Source organism: Xyrauchen texanus, chromosome 5 (assembly GCF_025860055.1).
Source record: "Xyrauchen texanus isolate HMW12.3.18 chromosome 5, RBS_HiC_50CHRs, whole genome shotgun sequence".
Taxonomy (NCBI): Eukaryota; Metazoa; Chordata; class Actinopteri; order Cypriniformes; family Catostomidae; genus Xyrauchen; species Xyrauchen texanus.
Window position 1 is genome coordinate 17930566 of NC_068280.1, and position 15053 is coordinate 17945618.

The 15053-nt window shown below is 38.6% G+C and overlaps 1 protein-coding gene across 2 annotated transcripts; it reads right to left on the reverse strand.

Annotated features, from left to right (window-relative positions):
- Nucleotides 1-1186: 1186 nt before the first annotated feature.
- On the reverse strand, nucleotides 1187-4365 carry LOC127644255 (POU domain, class 4, transcription factor 2). 2 transcript variants are annotated; one of them, XM_052127345.1, is made up of 2 exons: nucleotides 3635-4365; nucleotides 1187-3330 (listed from the first exon to the last, which is right to left on the reverse strand). In XM_052127345.1, the coding sequence occupies exons 1-2, from the start codon at nucleotides 3842-3844 to the stop codon at nucleotides 2395-2397; spliced, it is 1146 nt and encodes a 381-aa protein (XP_051983305.1). In that variant the 5' UTR covers nucleotides 3845-4365; the 3' UTR covers nucleotides 1187-2394. The 2 variants fall into 2 exon arrangements, with proteins under 2 accessions (XP_051983305.1, XP_051983306.1); XM_052127346.1 differs by having other exon boundaries at nucleotides 1187-3427; nucleotides 3635-3673.
- Nucleotides 4366-15053: the final 10688 nt, after the last annotated feature.

The window sequence follows — 15053 nt, forward strand, 5'->3', positions numbered from 1 at the left end:
GTAATTTAATAATTCGTTCATATTAGCATGTTAAGTAATTGGCTCATTTAGAAGAACTGATTTCCTTCTGTAAAGCAGGTTAGAATTGATGAGAGCTTGTCGGCATCTCAAAATCAACCAAGATAACTGATGGCATTTGTTTTTGAACGAAAAATATGCAGATCAGAAATTTTACTAAACATATTCTCAATGTTTTAAGTAGCAAAATGAATCGATGTGTGCTTCTTATAAGTTCACATATTTATGAACGTTTTAAAATAAACATTTTGCAAAAATATTAATATTAGGCTCTTATTATTATTATTATTGTTGTTGTTGTTGTTATTTTCAAAGAACAATACGAAATGCAAATTGCATTCGTTCTTCATCTGATAAATCCCTTTGAAAATGGGCAGGTTCGGGTAGCTGTCCGTGGTGCTGAAAGTAATCGTTGCGCCGAATGCCATGATGACATGTGCGGCGCTGCTGAGATGACAGTCGCGTCGATTTATTTTTTATTTATTTTTATTTATTTATTTATTTATTTTCAAACGGCCTGACAGTGAACCGAGTCAGTCTTCAAAGGGCTGCCTATGTCGATAGAAGAACGAGAACCATCGACTGTGGATTTAAATGGAGCCCGGCACCTTGGCAGGCGAGGTGTTTTTCTAGCGGCCTGACATCTGGCAGCGCTGGACTCGAGGGACCTCCCCAGACCTCTGTAGACTTCATGATTAGACTTTAATAGAATATTAGCATTTGCTCACAGGTAGGCTTCCAATGGTTTGGAATGCAAGTAGTCATTCGTGAAAACACCAAGCACAGCTCAAATGTAGAAAGCATTTTTCTTTTCTTTTCTTTTTATGAGAGAGAGAGAGAGAGCAGAGAGAGAGAGAGAGAGAGAGAGAGAGAGAGAGAGAGAGAAATAAATAACAATATAATAAGTAAACATTTAATTTATCAGTTGGTAGTAAAGACACATGTTGTCCCACATGATGAGCGAGGGATTTAAACCTATTTCTCCGTGAAAGTACTGGACGCTTGCAATCTTCTAGTTAGGCCTTTGAATATAATATAAATAAACCCATTGAGAACGTTCAATAAAATGTTAAAATTTTGTTCTTTAATGAAACACATAGTTCAATTCAATTATCAAATAGTAACTTAAATATACACTGATGTAATAAATAAATGAATAGATCCGACAATTAAACCTAAAGCAACAGACAATACAGTTACCGCAGCTAAAACAGCAACACAGCAAATACCTGTACGAATATCTTATGTATGTCCAACTGAATTATTTACATATTACGTGTATGTTTCAAAGGAACTGATCTTTTTCTTTAAGAAAACATTTCAAAACATGGTGAATTTAACAAGCAACGACTCCATAATTATACGCGTATATTTATACAAATAAATAACCAGATAACATACATGAAAATAATTCCAAACAAAATGTTCTCATATATCTCTCGATTGTGCCATCTCGAACGTTAGAGGAACGAAAGGAGGGAAAAATGGCTTATTTCAAGCAGTCTTCCCCATTTGCAGAGGGACACGTTTTTCTTGTTGTCTCAATATGATTTTTTCAAGTAAAAACGTGGAGGGAATCCCAATAAATATGTAATGAAGTAAACATTACCTCACTTCATAAATAGTTCATAAGAAACACAGCCACGTTAGAGTGCAGGCGTATTGCAACAGATATTTGGCTGAACAAATCCCATCACTAAAAAATCAATTTAACCTCTCCTCATGTTCAGTAGTATTTCCAATGTGTTCTATTTTAATAACTAGAGGTAAGTAATATTAAATGTACGTCCCAAATCCATATACCTTCATAAGAAAAACATGGATATATTCTGGTCATCCAATGCCTACATTTTTAGGCTAGGTTAATTATTATTAAAATCAACAAGACGAAACACAAAATGATGTATGTAACAGCTAAATCAATAATTTACAAGGAGATGCTTGAATAGTTAGACTTCGTTATATCCTCTTTTCCTCTAATGGACCCTGAATTAACGTGATATGCTAAGAAAGAAAAACGTCAAATAAAAACACTGACAAACACTGTCAATTTTTTTTCTCTCAGGGTTTGTAATAACAGGTGATGTGTGTAACTTCATGATCCTCTGATATAGAAAGTGTGCTTTAATAAGTGAGGAAAAACGAATGGTCTTACTTGATCAGTCAAACGATCCTTTAAATCATTCCACATCCCATTTGAGTAATTCGTGACAGTGATTTGTTTTTGTTTTTAGTCTCTTTTGAATGTCATGAAAGTCTGGCTCAATGAACACGTTACTGATGATTGAAAAAGGTGTGAGATAAGAAATATTTTACAAATCGTCTTTAAAGAGTTTTAGGAGTCTCTCGACACGTGTTGGTCTTCAGATCGATTTTCTAGACGCACGCCGAGTATTTCATGCGTTTTTGTTTTTGCCTCTGGTTGCAAAACCAAACCCGCACTACGTTCTTTTTGAGGTCCAGCTTCTCTGCGATTGCTGCGATTTTCTCTGATGACGGACGCGGCTGAATGGCAAAATAAGCTTCGAGGGACCTTTTCTCGGGGGCCGCGATGGAGGTTCGCTTCCTCTTCTTCTCGGCCCCGTTGAAGAGCTCGGGTTTATTCAGTTTCTCCCGGTGTGACTTCTCAGCCTCCTCGAGCCAGGCTTGCAGGATGGGCTTCAGGGCGATCATGTTGTTGTGAGACAACGTGAGAGATTCAAATCGGCAGATGGTACTCTGGCTCAAAGAGCCAACGCCTGGGATCTTCAGGTTGGCCAGGGCTGACCCTACATCCGCTTGGGTCACACCAAGTTTGATCCGACGCTGTTTAAAGCGCTCAGCAAATGCTTCCAAGTCCCTAGGATCTGCATCCACGTCGCTCATGCAGCCCATGTGGGATTGCAGCCCATGGGCGTGAGCCATATTGATGGCAGCTTGGTGCATGTGGTTCATGCCTGCCATGTGAGCAGGGTGCGCAGGCGTGGAGACCACCGAGCCGTCTGGCCCTGCCATGGCCCCAGCTAGTGTCAGTCCAGGGGTGATGTGATCCAGCAGGTCCCCCTCAAGTGCCTGGTGCGGCTGGTGGTGGTGGTGGTGATGGTGATGGTGGTGGTGGCCTCCAAGAGCCGACGGGTGCGAGATGGGCACGGACGACGACGAGGACGAGGAGGTGCAAGGAAGCGTGTTCATGGTGTGGTAGGTTATGTCCGGCTTGAAGGGGCTGTGGTGAGGTGGGTGATGATGGCTTTTGGTCTGCGAGACTATATCCACCGCCGCCAGAGCTTCCGCGCGGGCCAACAAACTCTCATCCAAACCCCCGAATATATTGCTCTGCAATTGCAAATAGAATGCACACATATCTGTCAGCAGGGAATTCACGCTCCACTCCGTGGTTTTAAAACATTTCCAGCATGTAAAAAAAGAATTCCTAAAAAAGAACACACACAAAACAAGACACATGCAATATCCCAGGTCATAAAAATTAATACGCAAGGCAAACCCGACTGAATACATAAGTTGGGAGGGAAAATTTGAGGTGTTGGGTGATTTGCTGTGCAGACATGAAAAAAACATCAAGCGGAAAAAGTGGGCTGTCAAAATGTGCCTTTAAGCGGTGATTATGCAGAATACGTACCGGTGGGGTTGGGAGACATGCTCGCCGCATCGCCTCCGAGCTGCTGCTGATCGTGTTGTTGCTGTGTCGGGACGAAGAGCAGGAGGACGAGGGCGCGTTGGAAGTCAAAGTGGAAGAGGAAGACGAATGCAAACTGGAGTATTTGGGCTCGGGCAGACTGGTGTGGGGCATGGCGAACGCCTGCTTGCTGTTCAGAGACATCATCATCATATTTGCGACCGAGCCTCGGCGAGTTCCTTTTAATAAGTTAAGACTCCGCCTTCTTCGACTGGAGTTCAAGCCCAGTCGCTGCGCGGAAGTCTCAAGTCGATGGCTGATACAAGTGTCGTTGCAACGTGTAACGTGAAGAGGATGATGCACCGAGTCTCTAGACAGCACATCAATTACTACCTAATGGTCTGAGAGAACGCTGTCTTGGTCGCTCCGTCGCACCGTGGCTTGAGATGTGTCGCGAGCGCCAGTAAAAGCCATGCAGACTTACGCATTGAGCGCGCGCTGTCGGTAAACTCCTTAGTCAACTCTTACCAAAACGCTCCACCGAATTTTCAATCGCCCTTTCCTCCGTCCTTACAAGATATGTTGTATTTGCTACAGCGGCAGGTGTTGATGTCTTTGGTGAGTTTGTCTTTGTGGAGGAAAAAAAAAGTTTATTCTCTCTTCCCTTCGCGCAACTCTTAAAAATAACGTTGTAAAAAATAATGTCGCTTTTTAACCTAAGAATCCCGATTGTTGTTGAGTGCGATTTTGAGATAAAGGTGACAGTCGACTACCTTCAATGCTGCGGGGACTCGATCTGTCTGTGCTCTAAGGCGAAGGGCAGGCTGAGTGTCTCTCTCTCTCTCTCTCTCTCTCTCTCTCTCTCTCTCTCTCTCTCTCTCTCTCTCTCTCTCTCTCTCTCTCTCTCTCTCTCTCTCTCTCTCTCTCTCTTACTTGCTCACCCATTCTCTCACTCCCTTTCCTCTCACACGCTCTCTCGGCTGTACCTGAAAACCCTTTTATGATTTATTATTCTTCATTAGCCACAGCGCCGCTGGGGACTCTGCGCATGGGCAGTTGGAATGACTGCAGCTGGTATTGTATCCTACTTCAATAAAGTTATTGTGGAAACCACAAAAGTTCTAAGGGAAAAATGAACATGCATTCGTATTCTAAAATATTGTTTTTACATTATATGCAATATTTTGCAATATTATACAGGTATATAACAATTACAGTATATATATATATATATATATATATATATATATATATATATATATATATATATATATATATATATATATATATTGTAACATGAACCTAAAACCTTGAACCTTCACCATGGAGAATTTTGTTTTTCATTTTTAATCGGTCGAAATAGGAAAAATGTGCGCTATTTTATTCGTAACTGGTGATGTAGGAGGCTTGGGAAAGTGTTCGCAGAGAAACGTGGATAAATATGAATAAATCACCACAGACAGCTCCATCAAATGTCCCTGTTGGGTGAAATAAAACTGAAGCAAACCGCACGACTATCATTCCATTATAGCGAAGTAATTTGATACACGGACACAGCATTGAACAAATCCACTGAAATTAAAAGATGATGAATCTAAACTTAATATAAATTTGCGTGGGAACCTCTCAAAAATGAATCTACTTTTATTTGATTTAAGGATCCGGATGAATTTATTAGTTTTGCCGGGTTATAGAAATACAAAGTAGACAAACCATTTGAGTCGCTATTGAGCTTGTAGCCTATCATGAATTTGATGTCACAACAGAACAGACTAGAATGTGTAGTATTTCATTAATGACACGGAAAAGTGGATTTAAAAAAAAAAACTCTTTAGAATTTAATTGCAAACCCAATACAATTATATACTTGTCGCAGTGGGCTATTATCATATCTTTGTTCTAATTAGACTACTTCATCAGTGATTTAATTAAAAACACTGAATCATGTTCTAATTAACAAGGCTTGTCTAATTTGTTTTATCTGTTCGAGTCCATTGGATGGGGTAATTGATGCATGTTAGCGACCGAGTAGCCTTGCATGTTAAAGTGCAAAGCCAACACGAGATGAACATTTTAACATGAACTAGAAATATTCTGAACAGTCGTGAACATTGAGTTGCAAACGTTAAAATAACCCATACGTAGCCTCAATGCATTGTTATGTGTTTGGAAGTTCTAGGGTGATTTTTCAACAAGTTAAGATAGGCCTAGATATAGTTCATCATGTATCACTTTGCCACTTTTTAAAGTTTATAATGGACACTTCGTCATCATATTTATATTAATTAGGACATTAAAGGAAGAGTTTTGCCCTATATACAATAATAATAATAATAATAATAATAATAATAATAATAATAATAATTTCAAACAAGCTCAACATTTCAGACGACTTCAATCGTTTTTTTTTTTTTTATAAATCGGGCTCAAATGAATATCAATCCAAACTTTAAAAATACAAAATAAATTAAAAGTTGATCACGTTGATGTTTAACCTGTCTTAAAAAAAAAAGACGATCGCCTATAGGCGAATCAGCAATTGTCACAGTTTATTTGGTCCTCATCTATGTCGATGCGAAGTATGTCCCGTGGCAATGACAAAACTGTTGGCCGATGATGCAGGAGTCACCCGGTTGCAAGTGGTGCAGCAGCTACCTCTCAAATGGGAGGGCCAACCACCCTTGGCGCGCCCTGCATGCTCAGGAGACTTAAAGGCCCAATCAGTGTCTCTTTGTATGTACTCAAACACTGATTTATGATGAAACTTTAACGAAATCATTTATATTTTACCACCCCTAAATCGGCAAATGAAAGTTTCATTCACAACGAAGCATACAAAAGTATATCTAACGTCAAATAAATCAATTGGGCTCCGCTCTGAGGCAATTGGGTTTGAGGAGTAGTTTCTGCTCACTGTAGCGTTAAGAAGTGTATTTATCAAGAAGATTTAAGTGCTCAGCTTTAATACATCCTTGAGCACCCTGGTTAAATATGAATATGATGTCAATTTCAAACATCTTTGATGCCTTGAACTACCAATGGCCACAAATGTGGTGTTTGCACATGCAGATTAATTTCATTTCCTTGTGCACAATCTACAAATAATCAAGCCATTTTAAATGTCATTGCATTTGATTAAGTAAATATGGAAGTTTCACACTTGAACACGAAAAAATGACATTTTCACCTATTCTCATAGTTACTCCACTCCCTTCTCTGTGTCTATGTTTTTCTCTCTCTCTCTCTCCATGGTATCTGAATCTTTCTGTCGTTTGATGATATTGTGCTTCAATTTGTCTTACCAGACAGGTGCTTTTAGCTGGTTGGTTTGCCATGATTTTTCTCCTTCTTCAAAAGCTCATTTATTTTCCTCACTAAAAATAGTTGCTCTCTTAGGAATTCTGCCTAAAAATTGAGCTTCACAGACCTATTCTTTTACACATAAGTAACTGCACCAGTAGCAACAACCCAAAACAGAAGGAAGAAAAAGGGGGAGGCAAAATAACAGCCATACTTGATGTACAGTAGCTCAGGTGACTTGTTTGCTTTTTTTGACATACATCAGAATCAAGGTATGCTGCTGTGGAGCTTGTGTGCTTTACACAAAGACATTCTCACGAGCATCCCTCAGGAGCCAGGCACGTTAACAATCCCAATTACATCCGGACCACCAGAGACAGCTGTTTTAATACCCACCGCTCCTTTGTGCCACCAACACAGTCACTGCAGCTTGCGCTAAGAACACGGGGACAAAGGATGCATCACCAGAATGTGAGAGAGAAAGAGAAAGCTAAAGATAAAGTAAGGGAAGGATAAAGAGTCAAAAGAAAGATTGTGAATGTGCCATACGTGTGGGAGTGTGCAGAATATTTAGAGAGAAAGGAACTGAGAATGTGTGTGTGTGTTTGTGTGTGTGAGAGTAAGATACAGAGAAGGAAAACTCTATCTTTCTTCCCTGCTCTCAGTTGCAAGAGTTTAATTCACAGCAGATGCTTTCAATATGCTCAGAGCTCTGTGCATGAGGTCTTCACTCACCTTAGCAATTAGCTATAAATAAGCAGCATTTAGATACACCTCTGTTTACATACAATTTTGGTTGAAATGACTACAGGAAAATTAAAAACTAATTGTAACAGCAATGGACTTGGAAAAAGAAGCACTAAATTCAAAGACAGAACGCTGCCCACAAAAAGGGTAAAACCTGAGAGTGTTTGATTAGACTTGAAAGACTGGGGTGAAATAGGAGGTCCTCCAAGCAAATAGCATGCCAAAAATGTTCCTGTGATACACCAGTAACTACAGTCCAGTAGCAAAGTCAGATTTCAGCAACGTTCATCTACTCTAAGACTTGAGGGCAGAGCGGGAGAAGGTCAGTTCTCATAATGATGTCACATACCTCTAGGTCCTCCAAATCAATATACTGTAGAGGGGTTCACTGCACCTGTCATTGCATCAAATAAGGCACTGGTAAGGAATCATGGCTCTGTATTGGTCTCACTGGATGATATTACAAATTTCAACTTTCCTTGTGGCATTATTCATTATTTAATTATATATCTGGGGATTCAAGTCACCCATGGTTGAAAGCCAATAAAAATAAATAAATAAATAATTTTTGTGCTTTGTGTGTGAAAAAAGAGAAGAAATGAAATTTAGGGTAAATGAACAAGGATTAACTGTAAATAATAAACAAATGTAACCTGCAATTGTTCCCTTAAAGAGATATTTCTACATGATCTAACCCTTAAAATGTGTTTTGTTGGTGTAACCTAATTTTTTAAAGTAGATTTAGTGATTAATATCATATACTCAGTATGATTATATACTGTGTGTGTGTATATATATATATATATATATATATATATATATATATATATATATATATATATATATATATTCACTGAACACTTTATTAGGTACAACTGTACATCTGGAACTTAATATAGATCAGGGTTCCCACCATCGGGTCAATAACTCCACAGCGCTGCCCCAAAATATGCCCTTAATACGCCACTGCGGAGCCAACATCACAAACCCCACCCATTTTACAAGCAAGAGAGAAATCAAGCTATAATGCTATCTAGAATATTGAGTTTATTTCATATGTAAACAGTAAGATAAGTTAGCATTGACAACTCACTGACTGTAACTGCCATGGTGTCCCGAGTGGTCTCTCCACTAACAGCGGAAAGATGTCCCAGCACACCGTCTATGAAAGTTCATGAACCATGGAACGTTTCTTTGGGCACCTCTTGTCCATTGGGCATTTTAATGGATTTGAACTGTGCCCGCATTTTTATATATATATATATATATATTATTTTTTTTTTTCCCCGAACATGTACCATTGTGCACTGGATACACAACCTGGAAAGTTTGGCGAAACTCCACTTTTGACATTGAACCTGCCAGTTGGCCTTGATTGGCCCAAGGCTAATAGGAAAGCCAAAGGCCATTGGCCCCAAAAAAGCACTGAGGAGGTACGATGAAGTCCTGGAAGTGCCAGTGGGAAAACAACTGGCCCTGGCATGCCCAAGCACGCACTCATTTGGTCCGATAGTGGAAATATGGCTAATGATTACATCAACCATCTGAATGGGGAAAAAATGTGATCGCAATGATTTCGATCGTGGCATGAGTATTTATGTAACAGCTGAACTCCTGGGATTTTCAAGCACAACAATCTCTAGAGTTTACTCAGAGTGGTGCCAAAAACCAAAAACATCCAGTGAGCGGCAGTTCTGCAGACAGAAACGCCTTGTTGATGAGAGAGGTCAATGGAGAATGGCCAGACTGGTTCAAGCTGACAGAAAGGCTACGGTTACTAAGATAAGTACAATTGACTTTATCAGAATAGCATCTCAGAATGCACAACACAGCGAATCTTGAGGCGGATGGGGTACAACAGCAAAAGACCATTTAATAAAACCATAGTGTTCCTAATAAAGTGCTATGGGAGTGTATGTCAATTAATATTTTTTTTATTGAATAAAACCAGATAATATAAATGTTACCACATAATACAAAATTTTTAGGTTATATTTGTTTTTCAGTTTAGGTCAGATAAAAAGATGAGACAAAATACTACCCTAAAGTGACGTAATATTCTTGCTATCATAATCAATATTGGTAAGTATTGAATCTGCTGTTCCTGATTGTTACATATTGTCATATAAATTATATACTTCCATGTAATAGAAAAATCCTAGTCATAACATGTTGCCTTTTGCTGATTTAAAGCACGCCGCTATAACATCTGCATGTGAGGAAAGCGTATGTCAGCTCCTTTGCATATGATTACCCATGAACTACCATTTCTGAATTCAGTCCGATGCGGCTGAACATCCTCGCTTCCTCTCTCATTAGTCTGACTGTACCAGGTGATAATATATAGCTTGTCATGGGTTGTCTAATGTTTGATGCTAATTGACCCCCTTTCTGCCTTTCTTTCACACAAATGAAAAGGTTTTCCCCATCTTCTGATGGAGCGTGTCACTATCTGATCCAACAAATTAAAGAGCTCTCACTTGTCACACTGTCACCACATGCAGCCTCCCGCTCATCAGCCATAATTATAATTTTTCCCCTTCATCCAATAGCCTGCCAAACATCCTATTTAAAGTTACACTGAGGTGCAACATGCCTGTATTTGTGTGACATGATTTGAAGTGCCTAACGTGATTGTATCTGAGAGTTGCCACAGATTCTGTCTTTTTGTGGGTGTGTGTGGCTGATTCTTACTGTCTGAGGTGTGACTAGGTGTGATGTAAACTGAATGTGTGAATTAAAACATGCTACTGCAACAGTAAAGTTTCCTGACATCTACATTATGGGAATCAAGGCCATGCAGGACTTAATGTTTTTAAGCAAAACAAATGGTTATGGACATCATTTTAATTCCATTACAGAGCCTAGTATTTGGTATACACTCACTGAGCACTTTATTAGGAACACTATAGTCCAAATAAAGTGTCTGATGTGGTCTTCTGCATGGTTGTAGCCCATCAGCCTCAAGATTTGATGTGTTGTTTATGCATTCTGAGATGCTATTCTGCTCACTACAATTGTTCAGAGTGGTTATCTGAGTTACCGTAGCCTTTCTGTCAGCTCGAACCAGTCTGGCCATTCTCCTTGACCTCACTGCACTCACTGGATGTTTTTTTGTATTTGGCGACATTTTGAGTAAACTCTAGAGACTGTTGTGCATGAAAATCCCAGGAGATCAGCAGTTACAGAAATCCTCAAACCAGCCCATCTGGCATCAATAATCATATCAAGCTCAAAATCACTGAGATAATTTTTTTTCCCATACTGATGGTTGATGTGAACATTAACTGAAGTTTCTGACCCATATCTGCATGATTATATGAATTGCACTGCTGCCACAGGCTGATTAGATAATAGCACAAATTAGTCCAAGTACAAGTGTTCCTAATAAGTGCTCAGTGAGTGTATACTGTATTTATCCCTGAAAACAACTCAAATCTAGATGCTGCCCATTGATTGACAATGCACAAATGTAATTCAATCTAAGGTCTTTTTTGTCGGCCGAGACCTGTTTATGTCTTTGCTACAGAAATGTGAACCCCTGTGCTTCTCCCTCACATCTTGAGATCTGTCATTAATATCAACTTTATTGACAAGTGCTTTGTTTCTTACTTATTCAAACATCACAGTACAGTGTGTATTCTGACATTTTCCCTCCCATTTCACTTCTCAGAAAATGAAACATTTATTAATACATCAGTTTGGAGAGCAGAAGTATACAAAAATGCATTGTGCTTGTTTCATTGATGGTACATACAATAGTTATTCATTTACATTGTGTAAACCTTTCTGAACTACATCGGTCTGTTTTAATATTCCGCTCAGTCATGGGCAGGGTCAACCCAGTGAACATGATGTGGTATTGATAGTGTCAGGTAAGAAATAATGATAGCACTGGGGCCACATGTCATACAAAAGCATTGATATACTTTTTTTTTTTTTTTTTTTTTTTTTACCAAAACCATTATTTTCTGATACAATAATACACATATAACAAAAAAGAAAACATTACGGAAAGCAATCCACAAATGTCCATAGTCCCTATATGAGTAGCAAATAAATTCCATTACTTACATTTAAGCAATTAAACATGATGAATGAATCAATTGGCATGTGATGACCTGTGAGTTTGTACATTGCCCAAGAGAAACAGAAATGGCCAAACAGAAATTATGTTAACTAGGTTCAGTCAGTGCAATGCATGGACTCATATTAAATGTGGCACCTTACCTGCTGACTTTGTGTGAGTAACTTTCTAATATATGCACTGTACCCTTGCTATTGACAAAAATGCCTGGGCCTGATCAAAGCATAATATTCAGTAGATTTGTCAGGGCCATGAAGACAGGGTCTGTTACACTAATGATCTTCAAACGCTTCCCCATTGCACTAGGAGCTCTGCATGACTTCCAGGCAATTCCCCCCACTCCACCCCCAAGAGAAGCTTTAATTGCGCTTGGATTGTGGGGTGACAGGTGTCATAAGACCCCCTCCTCATCCAGCTCATCCCACTAAGCTGAGGGCCGAGTCTTTTCCAGCCCTCCATAAGCTCATTATTAGCATGATAATATAGCAACATGATACTGTGGTAACATGCTAATGACATTCTTCAGTCTTGAGAAAGTCTACCAAGGCAAAATTATGGTATTCAAAAAATGACCACTCCAAACACATCATCCTCATGATGCTGCACTTGGTTTAGTCTGAATGCAAGCTGAGCCACATTGGAGACTAGATTACAAATATCCTTGTTTGCTAACCTGATATAAAAATTACAAGGCACAGAATGATGTGCTGAAAGTCCAATGCTGTTTGCTACACAGATCTTCAAAGCCTTACCACAGCTGGTATGAATCTCAAGGGCTGGCATCCAGTGTAGTGGTGAATAGATGATTAACGATAACGAGCATCTGATATCAAGATTTAAAATTGGAGATGGTGCCCTTACCCTCAGTTCATGGAAAAACAAAGACAGAGAATGAAAGTGACATAAAGAGAGACAGCAAGAGCAATAGAGAGAGGGAAAGGGGAGGGAGTAATCTTTCACAGCCAAGGTCCACATGGACAGTGTGTGTATAGTGTTGAGGGGAGTTTGTCTTACATATCGAGCTTGTCATCAACAACACAATCCGTGGAGGGCTGCCATCAATACCACACACTGAAAAAACATGAAAATATCATGAGGGTGTGCTTATGTAACATTTAGTGGTCACCGTGTGTCTGTTGTGATAGAGAAACAGAAAGAGAAATGACCAGGGAGGATAGATATAAGGATTTATTTTACAAATGTTTTCACTATTTAAAAAAAAAGGCTATTTTGACAATGAATTGGAAAATGTCGCTTTGTCTAGGAAAAGGTAACTAAGCTTTCCTACGAAGAAATCTCAGCTATGTAACTCTTGGTAAGACTACATCAATGTTCCCATTGTTAAGGAATTTTAAACGGGTTCATTAATGACATATAATTAATTTACAAATACATTATAAACCTTTGATATGCAGTTATAACTGCATGCATAAAAAGAGTGACTTTCATGCAATACCTGCCAAATAGTGAGCCATTCTACCTCACATGTTATAAATGCTTAATAACACTTATTCAACATTTATAACCTATGAAAATGTAAAATAATGTAAAGTGGACACCTCTAAAGCATTAATTAGGGAGTTGCCAAGATAAGAAACCTGTACATAAAAGTTCAATATGGCTTAATGATTATCAGGATTTATTATAAGATATATGCTGTGAATGAGCATGGATATCTGAAAAGTATATTTGCAGAGGACTAGGACTAGGTAAAACCAGTCTTTTGCCATCAATGTGACAAGGAAAGTGTAAACGTGAGTGAGTCAAGGCATTAAAGTAATTCATATAAACACAAAGCGGACTGTTGCAAATTGATATAATCCCTCCTTTTAATTTCACTATGATGGTCTATTTATCTACGTTGTGACATACCTCATTAATTAGGGTATTTTATGATTTTGATTAAAATAAGTATAAATAAGTGTATTAATTAAGAATTCATAACATGCAAGTTAAAATGTAAATTATTTGGAAATGTCTAAAAAGTTAGCCATTTTATGCATGCTATAACTGCATATAAATGATTTATAATGCATTTGTAACTAACATATTAACTACACTATCTGTGGAGGGCTGCCATCAGTACCACATAGTGAATAAACATTTAGGGGTCACAATGTGTCTGTTGATAGAGAAACAGAAAGAAAAATATTTTAATTTCACTATAATAGTCTATTTATCTACGGTTTAATATATATTATGAATTAGGGTATTTTATGGATTTGAATAAAATAAGTATGAATAAGTGTATTTGTTAAACATTCATAACATGCAAGTTAAAATGTTAATTATTTGGAAAGTATTGAAAAGTGTCTTTTTATACATGCTATAACTGCATATAAATGATTTGTAATACATTTGTAACTCATTAGTCATCAACAAAACCCTTTATAAACACTTAACAAAGGGAATGTTAATGTGAAGTGTTACCCACACTTACATGCTATTGAAAAATTAAGGATGCACAATATGGCTACTTATTATATAACATTAAAGAATGCATGTCTTAATTGCATAGGAATTGTATAATTTACATCCAATTCTACTATTACTGATCCATATAAGCATCTAAAACAAATATACCTGCACCTACCCATAATGAACCTAAAGGTTCTGTCAACTCCCAAATCTGGTTGTCTCCCATTCTGGCAACAGAAATGACGAGATGTGATAATTAGCAGCTCTCCCTCTCCATGACTCTTTTCTGTTGGGGCTTTGCTCTTTTTTTTCTGCAAGTCTATTTGGCATTGCACGTATTCATAACGGACTTGTTTAAGTCTGTTCTGCAAGCCCCTATGCCAACCCCCAGTGGAGGGCAGGTCGTGAGACCCCCGCTGCACTTTGAGAACCACTTTGGAGCTTTAATCCACTCCAAATGTGCTGATAATTCTCATTGCCAGGCCACTCTTCTCTCTTGCGCTAGTGTCACAAGAGTGGTCTCACGAGATCAGATCAGCCAATGATAACAAAGTAGCCAGATGTCTGGTGCTGGCATAGTTCCAGAAGCCAGGCAGCGGTACGTTGCAGCATCCGCCATGGGCCCGAGATCAAAGCTACCTGAGATTACTTTTGGGCACAAAATATATGTTGCTTATTCTACATTTCCCATTAATAACAATCTGGATGAATTTGTATTTCTAATTAACTCTTTCTTTTGAGTGCAGAAGCACTGTATGTTTTCAGGGCCACTGCAGATGTATTTATTTCACGATGTGAGCAAAAAGCACGAACACCCGGAAGTCGGATGTTGCACTGTCTAAAGAAGCATCATCAGCAGTTGGTGCATTT

Bases quoted from the DNA above. Each gene is read 5' to 3' on its own strand.
- LOC127644255 (XM_052127345.1), bottom strand. From the start codon at position 3,844: ATGATGATGATGTCTCTGAACAGCAAGCAGGCGTTCGCCATGCCCCAC. The intron at 3,331-3,634 runs GTACGTATTCTG...TTGCAATTGCAG, and splicing joins CATGTCTCCCAACCCCACCG to AGCAATATATTCGGGGGTTT.